Here is a 22,124-nt window from a genome sequence, read left to right as displayed (position 1 = left end):
CCTCCATTTTTAATTAATGGAAACATCAGATAAAGTTTGTAATACTCCTATTACGATATGAATCTAATTCCCTTTTATAAGAGTATTATAAGGGAAAAACCTACACATGGTTTAAAGATTTATTTTTTTTCTGTTCAAAATGAAAATCTTCATCTTCATTTAAAAGAAACAACTGTTTCAATACTACAAATAATGATCATCTTGTTGATAAGCCACTACGAACCACTAGCATACTGAAAATGCCTAAAGATTTGAAGTAGTAGGCAGCCAAAACTTGATTTAAACCAAGTACTTATATTGTAAAATTTAAATATGAAAGCTCTCTCTAACATGCATATTCCTCACCTGAGTTTTTCACAGAAATAATTTATAGTACAGATTAACAACACTGTTGATCTTACCATTTCAACTTACCATTCCATTGGAATTATTTATTCCATTCATATTAATTTTAGTTACAAATCTAACTGTAGGAGGTGCTTCTGGATATTTAGGTCCACACTCTACTTTCAGACTGTATATTCTGTTTTCATAGTTTGTCTAGAAAGCAAAGAGACAGACTAATGCATCTTACTGAAAGCTGAATATTAATTAGTAAAAAAACAGCAAAAAACAAAGCAAAGGCAAGAGGAACAATAAGAAATATGAAATAATTATCAATCTGTTATTATTACGTATCAACTGATGGTCTTGGATTACTGATTCATATTCCATTGGTTTGTACTTGATGAGTATGTATAAATCACACTACTTACTGACTATACCATACCCAAGTTTTAACAGAATGCAATTATTTTTTTAATTCACATATACTTTTAGCCTTCCTACCGACCTGCATTCCCAAAACAACTTTGGCACAGTAGGGGGCTGAGATAAAAATCAATAATCTTTAGGAAAATTACCGCTTTCCCCTGCAAAAACGTATCTATAACTGCAAAAAAATTGGAAATGGAGAAAGACAGAGATGCAATTAACCCAACCCAATGACACAACCAAGAACAAGATGAAAATAGTATTTGCAAAAAAAACATATTCTAGAAGTAATTAACACTCCAGAATACATCTAAGACTTCCACAGCGGAAGACTGCTTGGTTTACTACAGGGTTTATGAACTTTACTGTCATAAAGTGACACCTAGTTTCCAGAAAACATCACTCCAAAGTGACCATGGAACAGATCGTTCTAAGTGCAAATGTATTTTGAGAAAGGCCAATTAGAAACTAATACGGCTCTACCTTTTTTTTAATCTTGTCAAGTAGGCCAAGCATGAGTAGCTTTGCTGGTCACTGATGCACAAGCCTCTGTGCTCCGGAAGTTAGATAAACCCAGTTTCTACACCTGTTTTTCCATTGTCACTGCAAAGACAGCCAACATGAACCAAAACCAGTAACATGCCTCTGAACTTCCCAGAAGTAATGGCACTTCTGCTTTTCCGGTACTACTGCTTCTCCAGAAGGAATGGTACTTTAAGCTGTTCTGCATCAGCCAGGTGTCATTCTCTCCACGTAAAAGTATCAACCACGCAGTCAAGTTATCAAGAGACAGTCACTCTGCGATCAATTAAAAGGCAGAGTGGAAAGCAGACTACTGAAGCACCCTAATCATGTCCTATAATGTCAAGAAGTCACAGAGACCAAGCAGCAAGTCAGCAGCTCAGAAAGAAGACAAGGCAAAACCTTTTGTTAGAAAAAAAATTTTCTGTTATTTTTTCCAATTAAAAGCTAAAGGCCCAATAAAAGTAATCTTGTCCTGCTCCAGGTAACATGGCTGCTACCAGAGCAAGAAAGCACAGTAACAAAAATTCTCATTATTGACTCAGATAAAACAATTTACTTCCCCAGAGAGGGATGCTGTCAGTTATAGTGAAAATAGGCGAAAATGTCTACAAAGTGTATACTGCTTACAACTCTGAAAAATCCTAAGAACAGCACTCATTTTCCTTCCCTTATTCCTACTGAGGTGGCTTCTCAATTTTGCTCAGTTTTTCAAGTCACTGTTTTACTGCAAGCCAAGCATCCCTGGCCAGCTCCCCCAAAAGCCTAAACACCCATTCTTTTGGGGGGGTCAGAAAAATGTCTCCTTTAATCCAAAACAAATTTTGCCCTCCTCCCTCCACCTTGGCTCACCTTTCAAATGAAGCAGGAAAAAAACCAAAACGTGATAAGCAATTTTTTCACAGCTTTAGAGAAGCCACGCATGTAATGAACTTAATGATGTGGACAGTATTAGCTACTTTCTCTGTGTTCTACCTAACTGCACACTGTCTACATAACACAGACAATTCCAAAAAACACTCATCTTCTATGAACCCTGAAAGCAGATATGCAATTCTTTTCAAGGTGCCACCACTGGCTTGGGAGCTGGTGGCTTTCACTTTCCACAATCACCGTGTACTGCAAGTCACTCTATCAGCAAGACTCCATGTCCCTGAAACGGCCCAAAATATTACTTCTGTGCACTCCTTCATAAAGGAAATAAAATGACAACAATTAAATTGACCAGAATTAAAAGTGCATCCCAGGTTGCTTTGGTTTTGTGTTTGGGTTTGTTTTTTTCTAAACATATTGGTCCCTACATAATAATCATTCCTTTCAAAGATGTGTTAGGAATCTACCTTAGACTGCACCAGAAACTAGTCACAGGCAGTTCTGGAGGCTGTTTAGACAGTCAGGGAGACACTACTTTAGTCAGCTCACATTTGCAAGTTCTTTTCAAAACCCATAAGAATACAAACTTTCTTCAAAATGCATTCGAACACTGTGATTCCACAGAAGCTAGTACCTATAGCATACCGTCATTACGCTTATATTTTAAATTGGTTCTCTCTCAAATGCACCCAAACCTTAGGAGCTCAGCACAATTATGCAAATATGCAAAACAGTCTGCTTCAAGTTGCAACTAACTCTGACTTGCAGAAATTTGAATTACACTGCATCTAACTGTGGAACTCTGTTACTCTGGAAGATGTTATCTTCACTGAGGCCAAGCTCTGATCTCAGTTCTTGTCTTGAACAGTTCTTCCAATAAGCCCTGATGCTGAAGGACACACAAAATAGTAACCTCATGTTAGCAGTGACAGACATACGCTAACTTAGCACTACTTGAAGTATACTCATTTAAAGTTCTCATTTACACAGTGATCTTTCGTATCGTATTGTAACTTCTCATGAAAAAGTGTGCACAGAAGTCAAGGAAAGATGTGTCCACTCATATCTGATGAGGCTGATAGTCGTATCTCATGTCTGAGTATTTCTCTTGCAGGTTTTATCAGTCTAGATGACATTCTATAGAACATAAAAGGTCAGAAAGATTTACCTTTATGTACATATTTTATCTTACTAAAGGTAGTAAAAACCAGCTTGGACTTCAGGCATGATTTAACTGAAATGCACAAACCGCTACACTGCAAGACTACTTGGTAAAACTTGTGAAAGTTGAAAATATATTGCCAGTTTACTACACAATTTAAATTATTAGGCACATATGATAAACTGTGGAAAGACAGTTACCCTGTTTACTGTACTATCACCGTATACTCATGTGCAGTAATGGTGGAAATACAGATTGAATATATTCCTAACTCAGTAATAAGTTTCAAATCACAATTGGCTTATACAGACAGCTGCAGAAACATGTACTAAGGGAGGCTAGACTGAAAACACTAACATGCCAGGAAGCGATGAATTCTAACAGGAATATTCATTGTTTCTACAATTTCACCCATAGAATTCCAACTAATTCCTTTACGCTGTAGCAAAGTAACATTTTTTTGCATTTTGTATTGCCTACAAACCTAAAAAAAAACCTTTTTAATTCATCACACTTACCCTTGGTGGCCCAATAATCATTCCTGTCCACCTGGTGAGTGTCATATCTTCATCATCTTCAAGGCCCCAGCTTACTGTACCATCACCTACTCCTTTCTGCCCTTCTTCAAGTTCTTCCAACAAGCGAAAATTACGAGGTACTTTAACTAGAGAAAAGGGAAGAATGTAATTAATACTGCTCACATTAAGGAAAAGGTAAACAATTTAATTGCTTTTATATGCTATGCACTAGCAACTGCCAAATATACTTCCAAAGCCAAACAAATATTTCCTGCATTAATGTATTTAGCACTTAAATTCTTTAGAAGCAACTAACCACTTCACTGGAAGGTAGTTACTACCAAGTGACAGCAATACAAACTACAAAATAGAAAATAAGAAAGCTCTCTTTAGTTTGAGATGGCTTAATTCAGACTCTTTCCCAAGTACAGTACTGTTTAGAACCAGTACATTTAAAAATTAATTCACTGTCAAGTTCTACTCAACTACAATCCACATAAAATTGATATAGCAAAGCCCTCCAAAAATAAAGACGGCAACACTTAACACAAATGACCTTAATAAAGGTAAACTGCAAGAGAAAGACTGAAATATTTTCACTTGATTTCATTTGATTAAAAAAAGGTTTAGTATCAGAAAACAAATTAAAAATCAAGTCTTTTCTAATCTAGTTATTATTCACACTTAACACGGAAACACTGATTAAGTTATTAAAAGAGAGATAATGACATATTCACAAGAATATGAAAATGTACTGCCTCTAAAGAGACCCAAGTAATATTCACTTACTGAACTATAATTACTGGATTTTGATTATTACACATAAAAACAGACAGATATTGATAGGTATTAAACAACTGTATGCTTAATTGCTTTATATCACAAGCTAAAATAGTATTTCAGCACTGATGTAGAGAACAAATATAATCAACACTTGTGGATGTAATCATGGTGTGCTTTTATTTTCAAATAAAATATGCACAATGATGTAGTAGTAATATTACAATACAATGAAACTTACAGCTACTTACAGCTATACTGTTTTCCATGATACCTACTAAAGATCCTTTCTTGTACTGGAAGAATCCAGGTACCCTATAAAACTAAAAGACTATAAAACTCTAAGACTGGGGACATACAAAGTTGTTAGCAAAGAATACATACTATGCAAGTTTGAAAAAGATGAGGATCAAAGAAAACTGTTTTTTCTTATCAGTTATTTCATCACTGGGTTGTCAGGTTTTACATTATCCTAGTCTGTATTCCAAGTGGTCTCTATGCAAAAAATGAAGACCAATAGTATACAATATCATTATTTAATCAATATGTATGCATTTGGATCAGTATAGATAAACATACCCTTCAGCAACTATTCAATAGCTTATCTTGTATAACTATGCATAACTGTGGTTTCTCTTAAACTGTGTTTAAAACTTTTTTTTTAATTAGATATCACAGACTAGGGAAAGGCTCCTAAAAATTGCAGAAAAAATTGCCAAGTTCTCCAAATTCCCAGAGAAAAGCACTAAGATTATAGTATCAGGACAGTGCAAGGAAATTAAATCACTCATCTATGGCCTCACCTTCCTTCCTGCTTTGATACTGCCACTCATCTGAGCCCACAATGAGCTACTTCAGCTTGCTAACTGAGCAGAAAATTATACATTTTGGTTAGTCTCCTGACAGCTTAACAAACCAGCCCAGCTCACAAAGAGATATGACAAGTACTAGCATGAAAGTGCAGCCACGGCAGCAAAAAATCAGATAACCTCGATGTAAAAATATGTTTTAATGGAGTTATCCGGAAGCTTATTTTCACAGATAAGAGTTCACATCTGATTACCTGAAGGTACTAACACAGTGTATCGAGGAGAAGATAATTTCTCAATACTTTAGCATAGATCCTTTTACAAAGCTTCACTGAAATTTATTTGCCCATTCCTGTGGTCCCATCCTTACTTGTTATTAGCATTAGAACTGTACATTTACATATCTAATTCAGACTAGGGATGATAACTGACAATCACGCTTCTTTTACATTACAGAGCACAAGGTTTTTACTTTTGCTCCAGATTCATATGGGCACTGGAATGGAGTGTGCAAGTAAAAGGTTAATGCTAACCTTTTAAAACAAACCAAAAAAGCATCAGAATAGACCTACTAAACTTCTTGGTTTGGATCACACGACTGAATAGCTTTTGACTGGTACATGGAGCCTCAACAACCAAAGAAAACCCCACAAACAACTCGTATCCTCCAAACCCATGTACTTTAGCATACAATCATTATCTTAGCCTACTCCAGTGGCTTAAATACACCATTTCTCAGAATTCTTGCTCTAACTGCAAAACTTCAGATTTATAGTTTACCTCTTTAAAAAGCACATAAAAGATGGCAGCAAACAGGCTTTAAGTTTATTTCTGATCACTTGTCACCACCTTTCAGTGCAGCTAAGATGACCCAACTGTTCATTGCCAAGACAAGAGGTTCCATGCCTTCTCCCAAAACTCTGTTGCTCTTGCACTAACCAGGCTCCTCTATTAGCCAAACTGGCACAGTAATTTAGCAAAAAGCTGTTTTTCCTTTAGGCAAAAATCAAATCCAACCAGTTAATCAACTGAATTGACTCAGGAAGAAAGATCAACAAATACCAGAGCAGACTGTTGTGTCTTTCAGTGCCTTCCTTTGCAAAACCATGAGTGTGAAGATGAGGGAGACTTTGTGGCAAAAAGCCATTGGACTGGCTCAGTTGTATCATAAATTTGTAGGACATGACAGTTACTAGAAAATAACAACCCCTTATGACTAACTGTCCTGTGTTCATCACATTTTTTCCACTATGTTGCCTGTGCACACTGGTTCAGCAAGGGGAGCAGTGAAGAACTTGGGAAGCCTCCAGAACATCTCCAGAAAATAATTTAGATCTGCTCTGAAAAGAGACAAAAACATCTGACAGCAAGTGCTAAGTGTGCTCCCCACACTAACATTCCTATCAGTGCCAGAACTAGGTAGCAACACACTACTCTGGAGTTAAAAATAAGAGTCAAACCACTTAGTGTTCTTTTAAAAAAAAAAAAAAAAAAAAAAACAAAAAAAAAAACAACAAACCAAACAAACCAAACAAACAAAACAAACAAAACAAACAAAAAACCCCACACCACCCTACCGAGCTTCCAACCCAGGAAAAAAACACCCAGAAAAATAAGATGTTAGTTCTCAACTAAAACTGGACCAAACATATGTTCCAACAGGATCCCTTTCAGAAAAGTTACACAGTCCTACAAGATTTTTGTTGGGGTCACCAGAAAGGATTGTATAAATTAAGATAAAACCACTATTTCAAAAGAGCATTTCTATATTTAAGGTACTTCGGTCACTTCCGCAAACATATTCTATTCCTTTATTTATGAATCCGTAGGAAATGCACAAAATCTTTCTTTTTATGCAATCCTGTATTTAGGATCTGGACAACAATCTCTCCTACCCTATTTCCAAAGAGATACCCTGGTCTGTCAACTGACATTGAAGGGGCAGAGCAACAAGCTGTGCACATCTTAATTATGAAGGCCTATTAGAGCTTTTTGAAACAAAGGACTACCAAATTACTATTTCCTAGCTTGGGGGGGGGGGTAACCAAACCCACACACCACCCTAAAACAAAAAAAACCAAACACATACCAGAAAACCCCACTAAATTGCTTCTATGTCCCTGGCATATATGATTAATGTTTTATCCTCAATACTTTAAACTTCAATTGAAGTTACTACTGAATGTTTCATTAGAAAACCACTGCTCATAGATTTCTGACAAGTGACATGGAATACTTTAAAAATTAACACAGTGGATAAAAAAAAAAAACCACACCACAACCTTACCTTCATAATTACAGTCTTAGAAACTACCATCAAAATGAACTGGAATTAAATGCTAATGCTGTCCTGAGTGTCCACTCATGCACCTACGCACACTACTGCACTCTACATGTTTGCTTTGGTCATGTTATGACCTTTACATAATACAAATCTACACAGCTTGAAGAACAGAATACGTGCACAAGATTGCACCTTCGTTCCAGTAAAACAGCAAGAACTTCTATCTGGAAGATCAGGTAATGAATGGACCTTTTGGAAATTCAGTTTCTTCCTAGTATAAACTACAAAATTCTTGTTCTTCTCACTATTTCACGTATTCCAGAGGGCACAATCCAAATTGTATGTTAATGGTGCATACACAACTTGCAGTTTTGTCTCTAATCCAGACAATAAAATTTATCAAATATTTGCTAAAAACTTGAAATATTCCTGACAGAATCTGAATTAGAATCGGTCCTTCATTTACAGAATTTTGACAATGAAACAACATTCTTCTGTTCTAGTTTGCAGCTCATCAGCAATAGGAAATGACAGAAACCACCCCTATCCTTTCCTTCAGTTGGCTAATAGACCTCAGGTGTACCTTCTGGAACAAGTGGTGGCAATCGAGGAGAGCAATGCCTCTAGCCTTTCACCACCATGGGCCTGCCAATATTGTTCACCCCAATTCCACCTGCTGATGGGACCACTAACTGGCTCCAGGCAAGTGCAGACAGGTCATTTTTACTCCAGGTAACAGGCATCCCTCACCTAAAACCCTCTCACTTCCAAGTGAAGGGGATTAAAGGAGTCATGAGATTTTATCCGCGGCAGAGCTGTAGGAGCAGTAAACTCCACTCAGCAGGCTGGGATCAACAGCAGGGTACAGCACTGCATCCAGCACAGCTATTTGCTATCACAGACTAAAGGCTCTCCAGGTGAAAAATATATCTGGGTCCGTCAAGATTAAAAAACAAAACAAAAGCAACCTCCCCCCCAAGCTTTTTTTGATTTATCAGCAAAGCTTACCTCACTATGGATTTTACTGACAAATACCTCAGGGAAAGAAAAAAAAAGAATCTTCAGTATCCTCTAGTCGGACCAACAACTTTCAGTGGAGCAATAAAGGGGAATTGCCTGGATGGACCTGCTAGTATGTCAAGACATAGTTCCACAGCTGGTAATGCCAGATCACCCGCTAGTTTAAAGATTTAATCAGAATCAAGACAGAACACACAACTGCACTTATGTCAAATTTGACAAAGCACACTGGCTACACTAATTAAACAATTAACATGGACACACTCCTCCAAATACAGATGGAAGTCCCAGCTTCCTCACATCTAATGACTCTTTGCCATGTAACAGTTAAGAGTGGGACAACCTACACTGTAATCTTCTCCCTGCCGCTTATAAAAGGGAGCCATAACCCTAATTTTTCATAGATTGGCTCAGTGCCTAACGTGTGAGGTTTTCTTTTATATCCCAAACTATTTTTTATAATAATTGTCTATTACAGTATCTATACCAGCATTCAGTTTCTCTAAAAATCTTCCTTAGCTCTTGGCTTCAATCACTCCTGAAAGTTACAGCCATACCAGGAGCCTTTTATCATAGTAATACCAGCATATCCCATAGGGCCAGCACTCCCCAAACCAGCTATAAAAACAAATCTTAACCCAAATGGACCCAAAACCAAGTCATATCGGTAAACTATATATTAACACAGCTAGGATACTGTCAGGGAAGCTATTCTTCATGATTGAGATAGCTATGTCAGGAAAAGTCTGTGGTATAAACAATTCTGAATGTAGGAGTTATCTTTTCCCCATTGACTTCCAGCTAACAGAAACTGAAAAAGTATGTATAGCTGGGTAACAAAAAGGAAAAACTCCCAAACCCCACTTAACAGCTTCAGGGTGGCAGAAAAATAAGCATTTTTCGATGACAGGGAAGGGGACAGGGATGTCAGCCTTGCAAATTCTAAACCATAATACAATTTCTCCTGGGGCAGGGAGGGGAAGAAATGCAAAATTCCAAAGAGAAACACAGAAAATAACAGGTTCCTTTCAGCTTGAACAATTCAGAATTCATCTTACTCTGGACAAAATAAAGCAAGAAACCTGAAATACTGTACTAACAACAACAACAACACACCACACACCCACAAAAAGAACATAAAACAACAAAAGCCTTAAATAAGCCCTGAAATAGATGACACACAAAAAGGAGAGGAAAGAGAAATGTGAAATGCTAACACATTCTATTCTTTCTGCAAAAAAAATTCCTGTGGAATTAAGTTTTTAGAAGACACTCTTCTCTGAAAAAACTATTTTCTTTAAAAAACATTATCTATATTTTTGTTTGCCAGTTACCCTGCTCACATCACATACTCTTTTGCCTAGTAAAATATTCTGTGAATACACAGAAAAAAAAAAAATGTTTGACTTACTATCATGAACCTACTATCGAGAAGTATTACCGGGTTTACTGTAACTACCTGAGGTTGATCACAGTAACCTGGCTCCAAAAACCAGAGCTATCTCTAATACCTTGCCTATTAATGAAGTTGGACATGGGAATTTGTCTACAAAAGAACTCCATCACTATGGTTAGTAGTGGAATGCAGCAATTCTGTAGCGAACGTGGGCTTCCTTTTTTGTTTTAAATCAAGACTGTTACTAGATACATAGTAAAAGCTCTGTTTCCTATAACCAAGAAGACAACACGATTCTTGTTCAAGGCAAATACGCATTTTCAGTGAAAAGCAACACATTTTTTTCCAGTAACTACGAAAGCATCCAGCTGCTGCTGTGGAACTCAGTCTGTGAATCATGCGATACTGAATGTACAGTGAGCCTGCACTGAGAAAACTGTACCTTGATTAAATGGGCTTAATGGGATTAAATGGGTTTCATACATCTTGATATTTCTGATAATTGAAACTTCTGCTTTCTTAGAATTACGGGTACGTCCCACTTCTTTGAACTGCTTTCCAACCAAGCTTTGATATGCTTCAGTAAAATTAAAATTCAAAATTCTGTATATCAGTAGTATTCGTAAAAGCTACATTTACTATACCCTATGCACTATTTTTCTTCAGCAAGTATGTCCCAAAGCAATGAAATATGGGCAACAGAATACTCTGCATTAACAGTTTGAGTGTAAATTGGGAAAGTACTATGTTATCTAAACTGGTGAAATGAAGGTATTTAGCAGCAACATGTGACCCATACACGTTGATGAGGGTGGTGAATAAGGTACTAAGCAATCTGAGCATGTATGGATGAAAGATCCATATAACCCAGGTAAAGTATTTTCTATAGGAACACTCCAGTCATCACTGTTTTTGTCACATAAAAACAGACACATTTCTATCAATGATAACAGAACACAGGACTTTACTAAAGCTACTCAGTACAGATAGTTGACATAAAAAGAAAACAGGTAACAGAGACCCAGTAAGTGCTCTGTGCTTCCAAAATTAATCATGGGCAACTCCTCAAAAGCAACAGTGATCCTGAATGCTTTCTTCTCCATTTTGCTAGTGCCTATGCAATGTGTCAGACTAATTGAACAGTGTCTTGTCATTACCGTCTGCAACTGGCAAAGCTGAAAGCAACAACCGTTTAGATCTGCAGACTCATGAAGACTAACCTAACAAAGCTTACCCGTGGAAAATTTCTAGGAATAGAAGTTCAAAAAGAAAAACAAGTCTGACATAATCAGGTAAAAATACATTTCCACATAAAATGAAATTATTCATCCCAAAACAAACACAAAACGAGACTACTAACTTTAGGAATTAACAAGAAAAGAGATGAGTAGTGAGTAGGCTTTCACAGCTCAAGTAAAGATGTAGAACAAGGGGCACATATAGAGCAAATGGCCATTTATTCAACGCGCTCAATGTTTATGACAATTTAGAACCAGTTTTGCTGCAAGCCTAAACATGAGAAAACTGCCATCTCACAAGAACTAAAGAAATTTCCTGTAGTCAACACAGCTGGTAAGAACTGGATGGGCTATTCTGCTTCTTTGCAGGACTAAAACTATAGATAGAGAGATAGATAGGTAGATAGATAAATATAAAACATGATATATTTGATTACGTAGGAACTCTGTAACTGGTTAATTTCTTTTGCCTTTTACAATATTTAAAATAAAAAAAAATGACAGCACACAGGTTGGAAGACTTCAAGTAGGAGGTGCAATTCTAGGAACTACATTGGAGTTAAAGTATGCATTTCATCAGTTTTTGGTTTTTGTTATTTTTCTTCTTATGAAGATACATCACTTACCAAGAAATGTTTCTAAGCAGGAGCCAAGAGACAGTCACAGCAGCGTGAAAGTCATAAACCTTCATCTTAAAACCTACCTTTTGGTTAAAGCTAACTAAAGTAATATTCCTTTTCAGAATTACATTGGTGATAATTTCTACTTATTCCACTTAAGTGAAATCTTACATTTGTTGATATCTTAAGACACAGTTCAGAACTAAAGTCAGGCTTTACAAAAACAAATTCCACAGGCATTTCCTTTATATTTGAGTTTAACCACAGCCATAAACATTCTACGTACAGCTTATATTAGGAAGGCAGATAATGAGACACCATGTTAATATGGCAGAAGCCTCCGTCATTTATTGCAACCCACCATGCCCATTTTGGCTGAGGGGCATAAGGGTGTTTATATCTTTAGGGTAGGGCACAAACACTAGTGTTTAAAAAAAAAGAAAAAACACAGTAATTTCACTGAAGACAGAACATAGATTTAAGGAAGCGGACTTTTTCCCCTTACTTCTAATTTCATTATGCACATTCATGATATTAAGACACTGTCAGTTATCTACTAGCAACAATGATCAAAAATGATAAATTCTAAACAGAATGCTATTTGCATGTTGACCTGTTTTTTCAGTAGTTCTAGTTACACTGTGTTAAAATCTGCATTTAATACAACTTAAACTCCTCCATCTCATACTTTGGGTTCATCTGCCAAATACAGTACAACAGGTTTCCAAAGGAAACCAGAATTTACTTTATACTTGCACCTTATCAGCTGCACTCACAAAATAGAGAACACAGTATATAGTGATGGACAGCCTCATGAGGAAGGAGATGTGGCAATACCAGTTTGCCTTGCAAGGCCCCAGCTTACGTTTAATAAAAAAAAGGTGCATTTAAACACCAGAAAATCATAATAAAGCTTTTGCTACATGAACTGTGTTAAAGCCTATTTAGTTTGGGGGGTGGGAATGGAAGAAATTAATTTCTATAGATCTGAGCATTAGTAGTTGGGATGTCATAAACATATATCTGATTTACAAACACATGTTAAAATGGCTTAAACCACAAATCTTGATGCTGGAGTAAGAGATCTCAGCATATCAGAACTGCAAAAGCGACATCAGTTTATTCAATGTGTTCCAGTTGCTGTTGGTTTCACAGTAAGAATGATGAGACCTCAAACTTAAATTCTCCAGCAGAGCAAGGATTCCAAATGCATAGCTTGATAGGAAAAAGTCTGTCCAATTTTAGGTTTTATTAATTATGTTTTTAAGTGTGAGAAATTACTAGCAAAACAAATAGCTCCATTATCAAGGCATCTTCAATTAAGAAGTCCTCCCTTCTTTTCTCTTACCCAGACTCTTAGGTAACCAGAAGGAATTGAGCTAACTGCTCCTAGTAATTTTGAGTTCTATCAATTCTGTTCCATAATTCATCGGGTTATTTAGTGAAGGCTGCCTTGTGGACAGGACTCTTCTTGTGATGGTCAACATCCTCCATGAAAGTATCTTTTTTTTAGTTTTTACTCACTTCTAACCATGTTCATGGCCACTCCTCTCTCTCTCCTTCCCTGCTCCCCACTGTCACCCTTTTCCCCTTACTCATCTTTCTCAGAAGAGCAGCAGAGAGGGAGATGTGGCTGCCATTAACTACCCGATTCATCAGAGCTGCTCCACCCTCTGACCAGCATCCATGGAGAAGGCATTTCTCACAAATACCAGCAAGTTTTTGTCCATTCTGCACCATCTCTCCTTACAAAGGTTCATGTCTCCCTGAAAACCTCCATTCCCCTATTCCCTGCAGTCCAACTTTCAAAGGCCCTCTTCACTCTCCTGCTTTTGTATGTAGCAACAATACCCTAAGTATCCCAAAGTTGTACAAGGTACAACAATAAAGAAGCATCAGAGCCATCACATGCATGCCTGTGAGCAGAAGCACACAGGTAGTTAAGACTGGATACATGCACACATAGAATGTAGCCCAGATCTGAGAGAAACTAACTGGACCTAACTTTATTAGCAAGAATGCAACAACAGTTAGTTTGTGTCACTCTATCTTTGCATTTTCATGCAAATACGATCTTCTTGAGTACAGCTGCTGGCATGAAATTACTAATACTGCTCATATAAATTGTATTAATGAAAAAACTTGCTCTACTACAGATACAAACGTTAAGACTACAAAACAGTGAAGGCAAAAGCAAGCTCTTGATTAAAAAAAAAAATCAAACAAATACCCCACAAAACCTTTAAAAGCTCCCACAGAAGTCTTAAGTAATTAAAACCTTATCCAGAAAAAAAGAACCAAAAAATAGTTATCACACCAATAGAAAACTATAGTATAAAAAACACTAAACTAGACTGCAGTCCTAAAAGAAAATTGGCATAAATTGGTTAAAACTAATTTTACAAATTTGCACCAATACAAATGGCATAAAGGTATCAGTCTACATTACACCTAAGTGCAAGTCTTTTGTTATAAACAAGATCGTTGTTAACTCAGTTTAGTTATGTCAGACACTGCATGTCTAGTTGTGTCTAACCATAACAAAAACCGTACAAGAATTAAACAGTTAAGTCACTAAATAGCTCATCAATTGACAACCAAGCTGTTTTGGCAAAGGGTGGATAGGCTGACTAGGGTTTAAAAGTCAACTCTTTATAGGCAACCACTGAATGAAACACAGATGAGATATTAAATGGTTCAACTATCTTCCTGTATGCTTTAGTATATGAAGCAATAAGTTATGAAAAATGACACGTTGTAATGCTTATCAAATTCAAATTTTATTACTATTCCAATTTCGTACAAAACAATGTAAGGCGGGAAGACAGTAAAGAGAGTTTAGAAAAGATATCTGTCACTTCAAAAACAACCCGCAATATTAATTGTGATTTAATACTCCAAGGAATAGAGATTTTATCAGAAAAAGAAATCTTTCCATTTTTCTCTCCTCAGAAGCAAAAAAAAAAAAAAAAAAACAAACCAAAAACCACGAACTACCGAACCCAAACTTCCCAAACTTGTTTAGTACAAATTAACCCCACTATTACAAACATATAGCTATATAAAGGAAAAAAAGGCTAAAGGAAAGGTATAATGGCAGATATGCTCCATTTTTGAAAGCTTCATTTTAAACCTGAGATTATGCTGGCAGAGAGGAAAAAGGATTTCAAATACATACTTTTTAAGCTATCTTTTAAAGTATGATGACATTTTTTTTTTTTTTTTTTTTCAGATAAAGGGACAGGAGGAGTGGGAGCCTAGAGGAACCCAGCAGAGGCCAGTATCTCTTGCTATGAGATGGCTTTCACAGGGTCTGCTTTAATAGTTAAGAATACAATGTGTGACCCAGATAACGAGACCAGCATCAAGGATTTAGTTTAGCAAAGCTGTAAAGCTGTTTAAAACGGGTTACAAGTCATTGATTAGCAAACAGTTGTTCTGAGACTTGCACGAAGGTCCTTTCCAACATGACTCAGCACCCACCCTCAGTCCAAAACATAAAGATCCTTTATCTATGTAAAACAAATAATGTGATTCATTGTTATTCCTTCAGGTATACACATAAGCATACACTTATGGATGTAATCAGCAAATGTACCTATCACCACATATTTAGTAACATGATGTGCCATTAAATTATTTCCCTACATTATTTTTGTGAGTCATATTTCAGCCTGCTATTTTCTATATGCCATCGTACTCAAAAGTTCAGATTATCTGATATTTATATGATCACATATTCCACTTCATTGATAAGAAGAAAGCTTACAATTTCTTCCTTGAAAAAGTTCTAATTTATATGAATAAAACTGGACATTTTACTAAGACTATACTGGTATCCTGAGTAAAGGACACTATTTTTACATGTATTGGGAAAAAATGTTTTTTCATTTACTCAAGCAAATTGCAAACACACTTAGCTCTCCAGTTATGAATAGTCAGAAATGCAATGAAAGGAGATGATTTTTCTTCGTGCACTTTAAATATGTCTAATGCAACATTTTTTAAAAAGGGTATATTAAGTCTATCTAAACGTTGGACGTAATTTTTCGACAATTTTTTTTTTAAATCTAGTTGATGCTTCTCATCCTTCTGAAATAAAAGATTAATTTAGAACTCTGAATTTCTAAGCATTGAAGGTTACATTTGTTCCATAATGCTAACTAGGAATGATTTAGAGTCACGTACCTAAAGCACCACACATTTTTGAAAAGGCTGTAAAACAGAAGCTCATGTTATTCAGAACCAGTCTGACAGCTTCACAGTCATAAGTTTTTGCACTGATGTACTGATTTTATTCAAAATATTGTTTGAATTATACCTCATTAGTGTCTTCCAAATGACAAAGAAAAACACTGTTTTGGGCAGGATAGCATACAGCAAAACCCTTCTGAGTACAACCTAAATCAAGACCATTTTAAATGCTTTTTCCCCATAGCACCTTCTTGTCCTTCCACAGACCGCGCTAAGGTTCCCACAGGCTAGTTGAGAGAGCAAGGCAACAAAACCCAAGTGATATGAGTAGCTGAAGCCGATCTAGTACTTTACATATAGTTTTGGTCAGGATGAAGTACAAGTTATAGTCTAGGAAAAAAAACATATAAGAGTAGGGAGAGACAGGAGGAAGGGTCTGTCAACAAAATGAAGCTGAACAGTTTCACAGCATGTACTTAACACTGCCTTTGGAGAAATCTTCCACAAGGCAAAACACAAACACTAACAAGTATGTATGTAATTCAACTCCACCAACTTACTCATATGACTTGGAAATCTAATTCTCACACATGAGAAGCTTTCTCATCTGTGCTTAGATTTACAGTATGGACCATCTGCCTCCAACTGCTGAAAGGCATTATCTTCCTGAAACTGTGTGTTGCATCTTCTAGTGGGAGGTGTCCCTGCCCATTGCAGGGGGGTTGGAACAAGATGATCTTTAAGGTCCCTTCCAACCCAAACCATTCTATGATTCTATGATTTATCCAGGCCAAAATTTTCCAGGATTGTACAGAATAATTTAGGTAATGGGCTTTAATACTATGCCTGATAACATCCTTGAATTTCAAACAAACTCTTAAACAAACAGAAGATTACAAAGTAGGCCACGTATCTTGGAAGTACGGTGTTTAGCCTGTGAGCATACTCTTACACAGCTACTGTGGCAGAAAGACATAAGCTGGGGTTTGTATTTAAAGACAGAGTTGTAAAACACGACCAACAAAGATACAAAAACGATACAGGCAAAGGTCAGAGAAGAAATAGGGTATCTTGCCTATATATGCCAAAAAGTTGGGAAGAACTGATGGGCTATATATAGTTTAAAAGTAATTTGTACGCTAGATTGTTCGTAACCCATCTGAAGCATTTCTAAATTATATGTGGCTTGCCAAGATGTTTTTAAGCAGGCAGAACAATCACAGTTGCAATTCCTTGTGCATAGGACAGGATGGAAAAATGCCCCACACAGTGTTTGCTCCCTCACAGAACACAGTATTTTACTTCTTTTGTTTTGTCTGATTACTTGCAGCTTCAAGAAGTCTGTCTTGCAGAACTAAAGTTATAAATACACAGAACAGACTTTGAGGACTGTAAAATTCTAAACAGCTTTTAAACTGACTTCTCAGAGAGTCTGGGTAAGCCAACAATGTGATGAAAGCATAATAGAGAAAACAGGAGGGAGTAATACATCCTTGAAGGTAAAACATGCTAGATAAAAAAAAACCCAGACAACTATGTCCTCCATGAGGGAGAAAAAAAAAAAGGAGGGAGGAAACAGGCATCCAACAAGTCACAGGAGAAAAGAAGCCTACCTGTGTCGAGTTTAACACAAGTTTTCCAGATACAAAGCTTAAATTATACCATCTCCTATATGGAAAGAATAGTCTTTAAAACATTACTTCTACATCCCACTTATGAATAAATTCCTTTATTACTCCTCTGAATGGCTCTTAATATCTAGGAGTTTCCATACAGGCTGTGGTGATCCATCAATCTCTATCCCACTAAGCACAGAACAGACAAACATCAGCTGATTTTGAATGGAGAAGAGTTTCAAAGGATTTAAGAGAAAGTATTACAAGACCCTATCTCATATTATGGAATATTTTTCAATGGAGAATTTTAGGGAAAAAAAAAAGCAGCTTTAAAACAAAACAAAAACAGCAACAAAACCCCCAATCACCAGGAAAGATACAGCTAGTTCTTGCTTCACAGCTCAGAGAGTTAGACTGAATGCACTCAAGACCACTCGCAGCCCTTCATTTTTAATATCAGCTTGCTTACAGCTGCAGTTATGCACTCTTAGAACTGCTCTCACCACCATTAAATGTTTGCAAATAGAAGCAAAACCCAAAGTTAAGAAAACAAGCCACTGACATTGAGCCATTTTTATGCAAAGAATCAATCATATATAAATTCAAAGGGAAAGATATTTTTGCATGGGCAACATAAATCACGCAAAAAAGCCAATCCATCCTTAGAATATCTGGAAATGAGAAGTATGTGTTTTACAGAAAAAAAAATATGTTTGGGATCTAGCTGTGCTCCTTCAAAGGCATTAAGCACACTTTCAAAAAAGGTTGTTTGTGACTACATATTAGAAGTAAATCAGGAATCTCACATATAATTGCTGACTGTAGATCAGTTGATTTTTTTCCCCCAAGTACACACTTTCAGCAAACCAAGGGGAATTTTCATTAACTTAGCTCTGTTCGCCCACCCCCAAGCTACCGAAGCCCTTGGTCGAAGAGGAAGGAGACAAAAGGTTTAGCAGCCCATAGAGCACAGTATTAGACACCACTGCCTTACTTCTCATCTTTTCACACCTAAGTTCTAGCCACTTAGTGACATCATCACTGTTTTTAGGAAACATTCACATTTTATACAGATATAACTGTATCCTATACGTGTAAGGTAATTTTAAGTAAAATCCAAATTGTGGAAATGCAGAAATTAACTCCTTTAAAGACGTTACTGATCTGTTTATTTTTCTCAACTTACACAAGAGATCTTAAATGATATTATTTCTTTTAACCCGAAACTATGTTTAATTACATCCTCTGCTCTGTATTTTCAAAGAGATTAACAGAATGAATCTCCAGCTAATCAATATGAAATTGCCTGATTATATCAACAATAACTGTTCTCTTCTTTACAAAATTGACTTATTTTTCCCCAGACCTCCAGCAGTACCCATACAAAGAACCTAGGTCCAGCTCCAAGCAGGAGGAGATGGAATATCAGAAGATCAAACAAACTGTAGCTTACAAGCATCCATTTCTAGGACATGCAATATCTAGATGTAAAATTAGTCAATAGAGGTGATTTTAGAAAGCAGGTAAGATTGATAACTTGATAACAATATAACACATTAAAGACCGGCTATTTTCAAACTAAATTATCTGTTGTTAAAGGCTTGTAATTTTTTACATGATTTTTTCAAAGAACTAATGAGCTCAGGAGAGGAATTTCTGGGATAAAACTGAGACAGTTGACCTTAGTGAAAGTTTTGCTGTTGACTTCCTTGGGGCTAGAATTTCATTCCTGGACTTCATGCAACCAAAACATTCATTTTTTTTCTGAAATAAATAAGCATTAATTTGAACTTTATAGCAAGAGCAGATTAAATTCACAGAGATAGGTAGAGTTAAAGCTTATGTCTATAGCAAACCATTCCCTTCCCTCCTCCACAAATGAGTAAAACACAGCTGCCTGGCAAGAGCAGTTCTGGGTGAAGTCTTAAAAATCTAGATTTCTGACTACTATAATAAAAGAACAAAACAAACACCCCTCTGCCCCCCAACTCTATGCATATACCAATAAAAAGCCAACAGTATTTTCTCCACAGGAGTAGGTATTTTGATTTAGAAGCCCTGACTAATTTTCCCAGCAGTTCTGTTGATGATTCCGTCTGCTCGCTTCATTTTACTAAAATGATTTCATTTCTTGAACAATGCACACATGCAGCACTAGCACTTTACATTGTTTGGAGCAGATACGTGTATAAATAATTTTCTACATCTCCCACTTTTTTTGGAACTTTAAGGTGTGGCTATATCTCTGAGACAAACACAACCATGCTGGGTAAGTGTATATAGGAGGTTTTAAAACATCACATGTAAGACTGTGGAGAGCACCTATAGCAGTAAAACTATGAAAGTTTAGTCAAAAAATATTTCTTCTTACAGAGTTGAATGTTCTGTAGGAAGAAAATAGATTTTTTTACTAAATTTATAGTAACTGATATTCTACACTAGCTAGACTGAATGTACTGTGATGCCAAACACCAGTACTCAACACACATGACCTAAACCAACTTTACTTCCTGGGCATTACAGGATAGCCCAGGCCAGAACCCAGACATAAGCTGAAGTCTTTGTGAGTTGCTGCATAATAAAACTAATAATAAATCCTTTTAAATTTAGACACCAAGAAGTCAATAAATTTTAACAAAATAAAATGCAGCAGTCCACAGCCAAGTAAATACTCGTTTCTCTAATAGAACCCTTCTAGCTCAGTTTATCACAGCAATAATGTATCTTTTTGGACTGCCCTTTCACAGAGTTGCAAGAGCTGCTCTACACCCCAATCTGTTGTAACCTTACCAAATTCCACATCCCCAAAGTCATATTAGCAAGCAGAGAGGAGGACTCCTACCCCAAAAAATCTGCCCAAGCTCTCCTCACAGAATCAACAGTAAGGTACCATGGAGAGTTTCAATACACAGAAGTTTCTTTTGTTTTGTTATAGTCCCAATCCCTCAATGATCGAGGGGATTGGGACTAGAAAGAAATCAGTAGCAAGCGTTCACCCTAGACTGACCCCAGAGGTCAATTAATTCCTCTGTCCTGAGCTCTGTCAATGCTAGTTACAAAGTCTCAGAGGTGAAAGAAGAGGAAATGAGGCCCTGAAGACTTCAGCTTTTTGTACTGGGGAAAGATCTTTTTATATTTCAAGCCTCTCACAAAATAAAACTGAGACAGTATAATTGTGCTGCTTAAACTTCTGCATTTAGTACTTGAAGCAATATTCTTTGTCTCTTCTTTGCCACCACCTTCCACAATACTCTGCCATGCAAATGCTGAACACATGCTATATTGGTTACTGATATGGGATTCCTAGGATGACTTGCAGCCCTCTGCCCTCTCATTTGCCTATAAGAGAGACCCTTTGGCTCCAATGGCTGTCTAGTGAAAGACAGCAAGATGCTTTACTCCTCTTCCCTACCACACTGCAGTCACCACCAACCTGAGGTACCTTTGCCCCAAAACACAACACAGGTCTGATCCCTTTTCCCCTGCACCAAGGGGAAGAGACAATCCTTTATTTTAGATACTGCTATACCATGACTTCTATACTCTCCAGATGGTACACTGGTGCAAATCTTTGGTACAAATCTTTTTCCTCCAGCGTTTTTACCAGGCTAATGACATCTCCTCCACTCCCTATATGCACATGCATCTATCGATTCTAGTTATCCAGCAGATAATGTCTTTTCTTCTACATTCTACGTTCTTCTCTAGTACTTTCTTTACAGAAGTCGGAGCCCTTTCTCCCACCAATCACGCCCCAGGCCAGGCTTTCACAGGGCTGTCGCCGCCCTACAGACGGCAGGGACCGTGCCCGGCGCCCAACCTGGCCCGGCGCCCCTGTGGCTTCCCTTTTCCCTCTGTCAGAAGACACCTTCTCCCCGCTCCGGCCTCTCCCGCCGCAGGCAGCTCCCACCCCTCCCCGCGAAAGGAGACCCCCCCGTGCCCTGCGGGGCCGCCTCCCCAACGCCAGCCCAGCGACCCGCTCTCCCGCGCCAGCCCCAGGCCCAGGCCCACCGAGCCCCCTCACAGACCTGTGGATCCGGCCATCTTGTCCAAACCCCCCCCACCGCTACGGGCCTGCACGCGACGCGCGTCACTTCCGCCTGACGCAGCGCGTCACTTCCCATAGGGCAACCGCAGCTCTGGAGCGCGGGGGAAAGGCACCGGGGGGCGGGGCCAGGGGAAGGGGCGGGGCCCTCAGGCTGCGGCCCCCCCTATCCTCCCGGGCGCCGCCGCCGGGAGCCCCGTCCGCCAACGCCGAGGGCTTCCGCCGACCGAGAACCGCCACCACCGGCCCGCAGCGCGGCCGGCAACGCAGACAGGCGGCGGAACGAGGCCCGTG

At 37.7% G+C, this 22,124-nt stretch overlaps 1 protein-coding gene across 3 annotated transcripts in view; it reads right to left on the bottom strand.

The window, feature by feature from the left end:
• Positions 1-21,892, bottom strand: part of UBE2V2 (ubiquitin conjugating enzyme E2 V2) — a 29,085-nt gene extending 7,193 nt beyond the window's left edge. Inside the window, exons 1-3 of one of the 3 annotated variants that reach the window (XM_063326841.1) lie at positions 21,814-21,892; positions 3,829-3,974; positions 415-540 (exon numbers count right to left, since the gene is read on the bottom strand). In XM_063326841.1, coding sequence (XP_063182911.1) covers positions 415-540; positions 3,829-3,974; positions 21,814-21,829 — 288 coding nt within the window. In that variant the 5' untranslated portion in view covers positions 21,830-21,892. Of the gene's footprint in view, positions 1-401; positions 541-3,828; positions 3,975-21,813 lie in introns of all 3 variants that reach the window. The other 2 variants (XM_063326843.1, XM_063326842.1) reach the window with 2 other exon arrangements.
• Between the last annotated feature and the right edge of the window lie 232 nt (positions 21,893-22,124).

This window comes from Chroicocephalus ridibundus, chromosome 2, assembly GCF_963924245.1.
Source record: "Chroicocephalus ridibundus chromosome 2, bChrRid1.1, whole genome shotgun sequence".
NCBI lineage: Eukaryota > Metazoa > Chordata > Aves > Charadriiformes > Laridae > Chroicocephalus > Chroicocephalus ridibundus.
The sequence above is the reverse complement of the archived record's forward strand: the minus strand, read 5'-3'. Positions and strand labels throughout refer to the sequence as shown.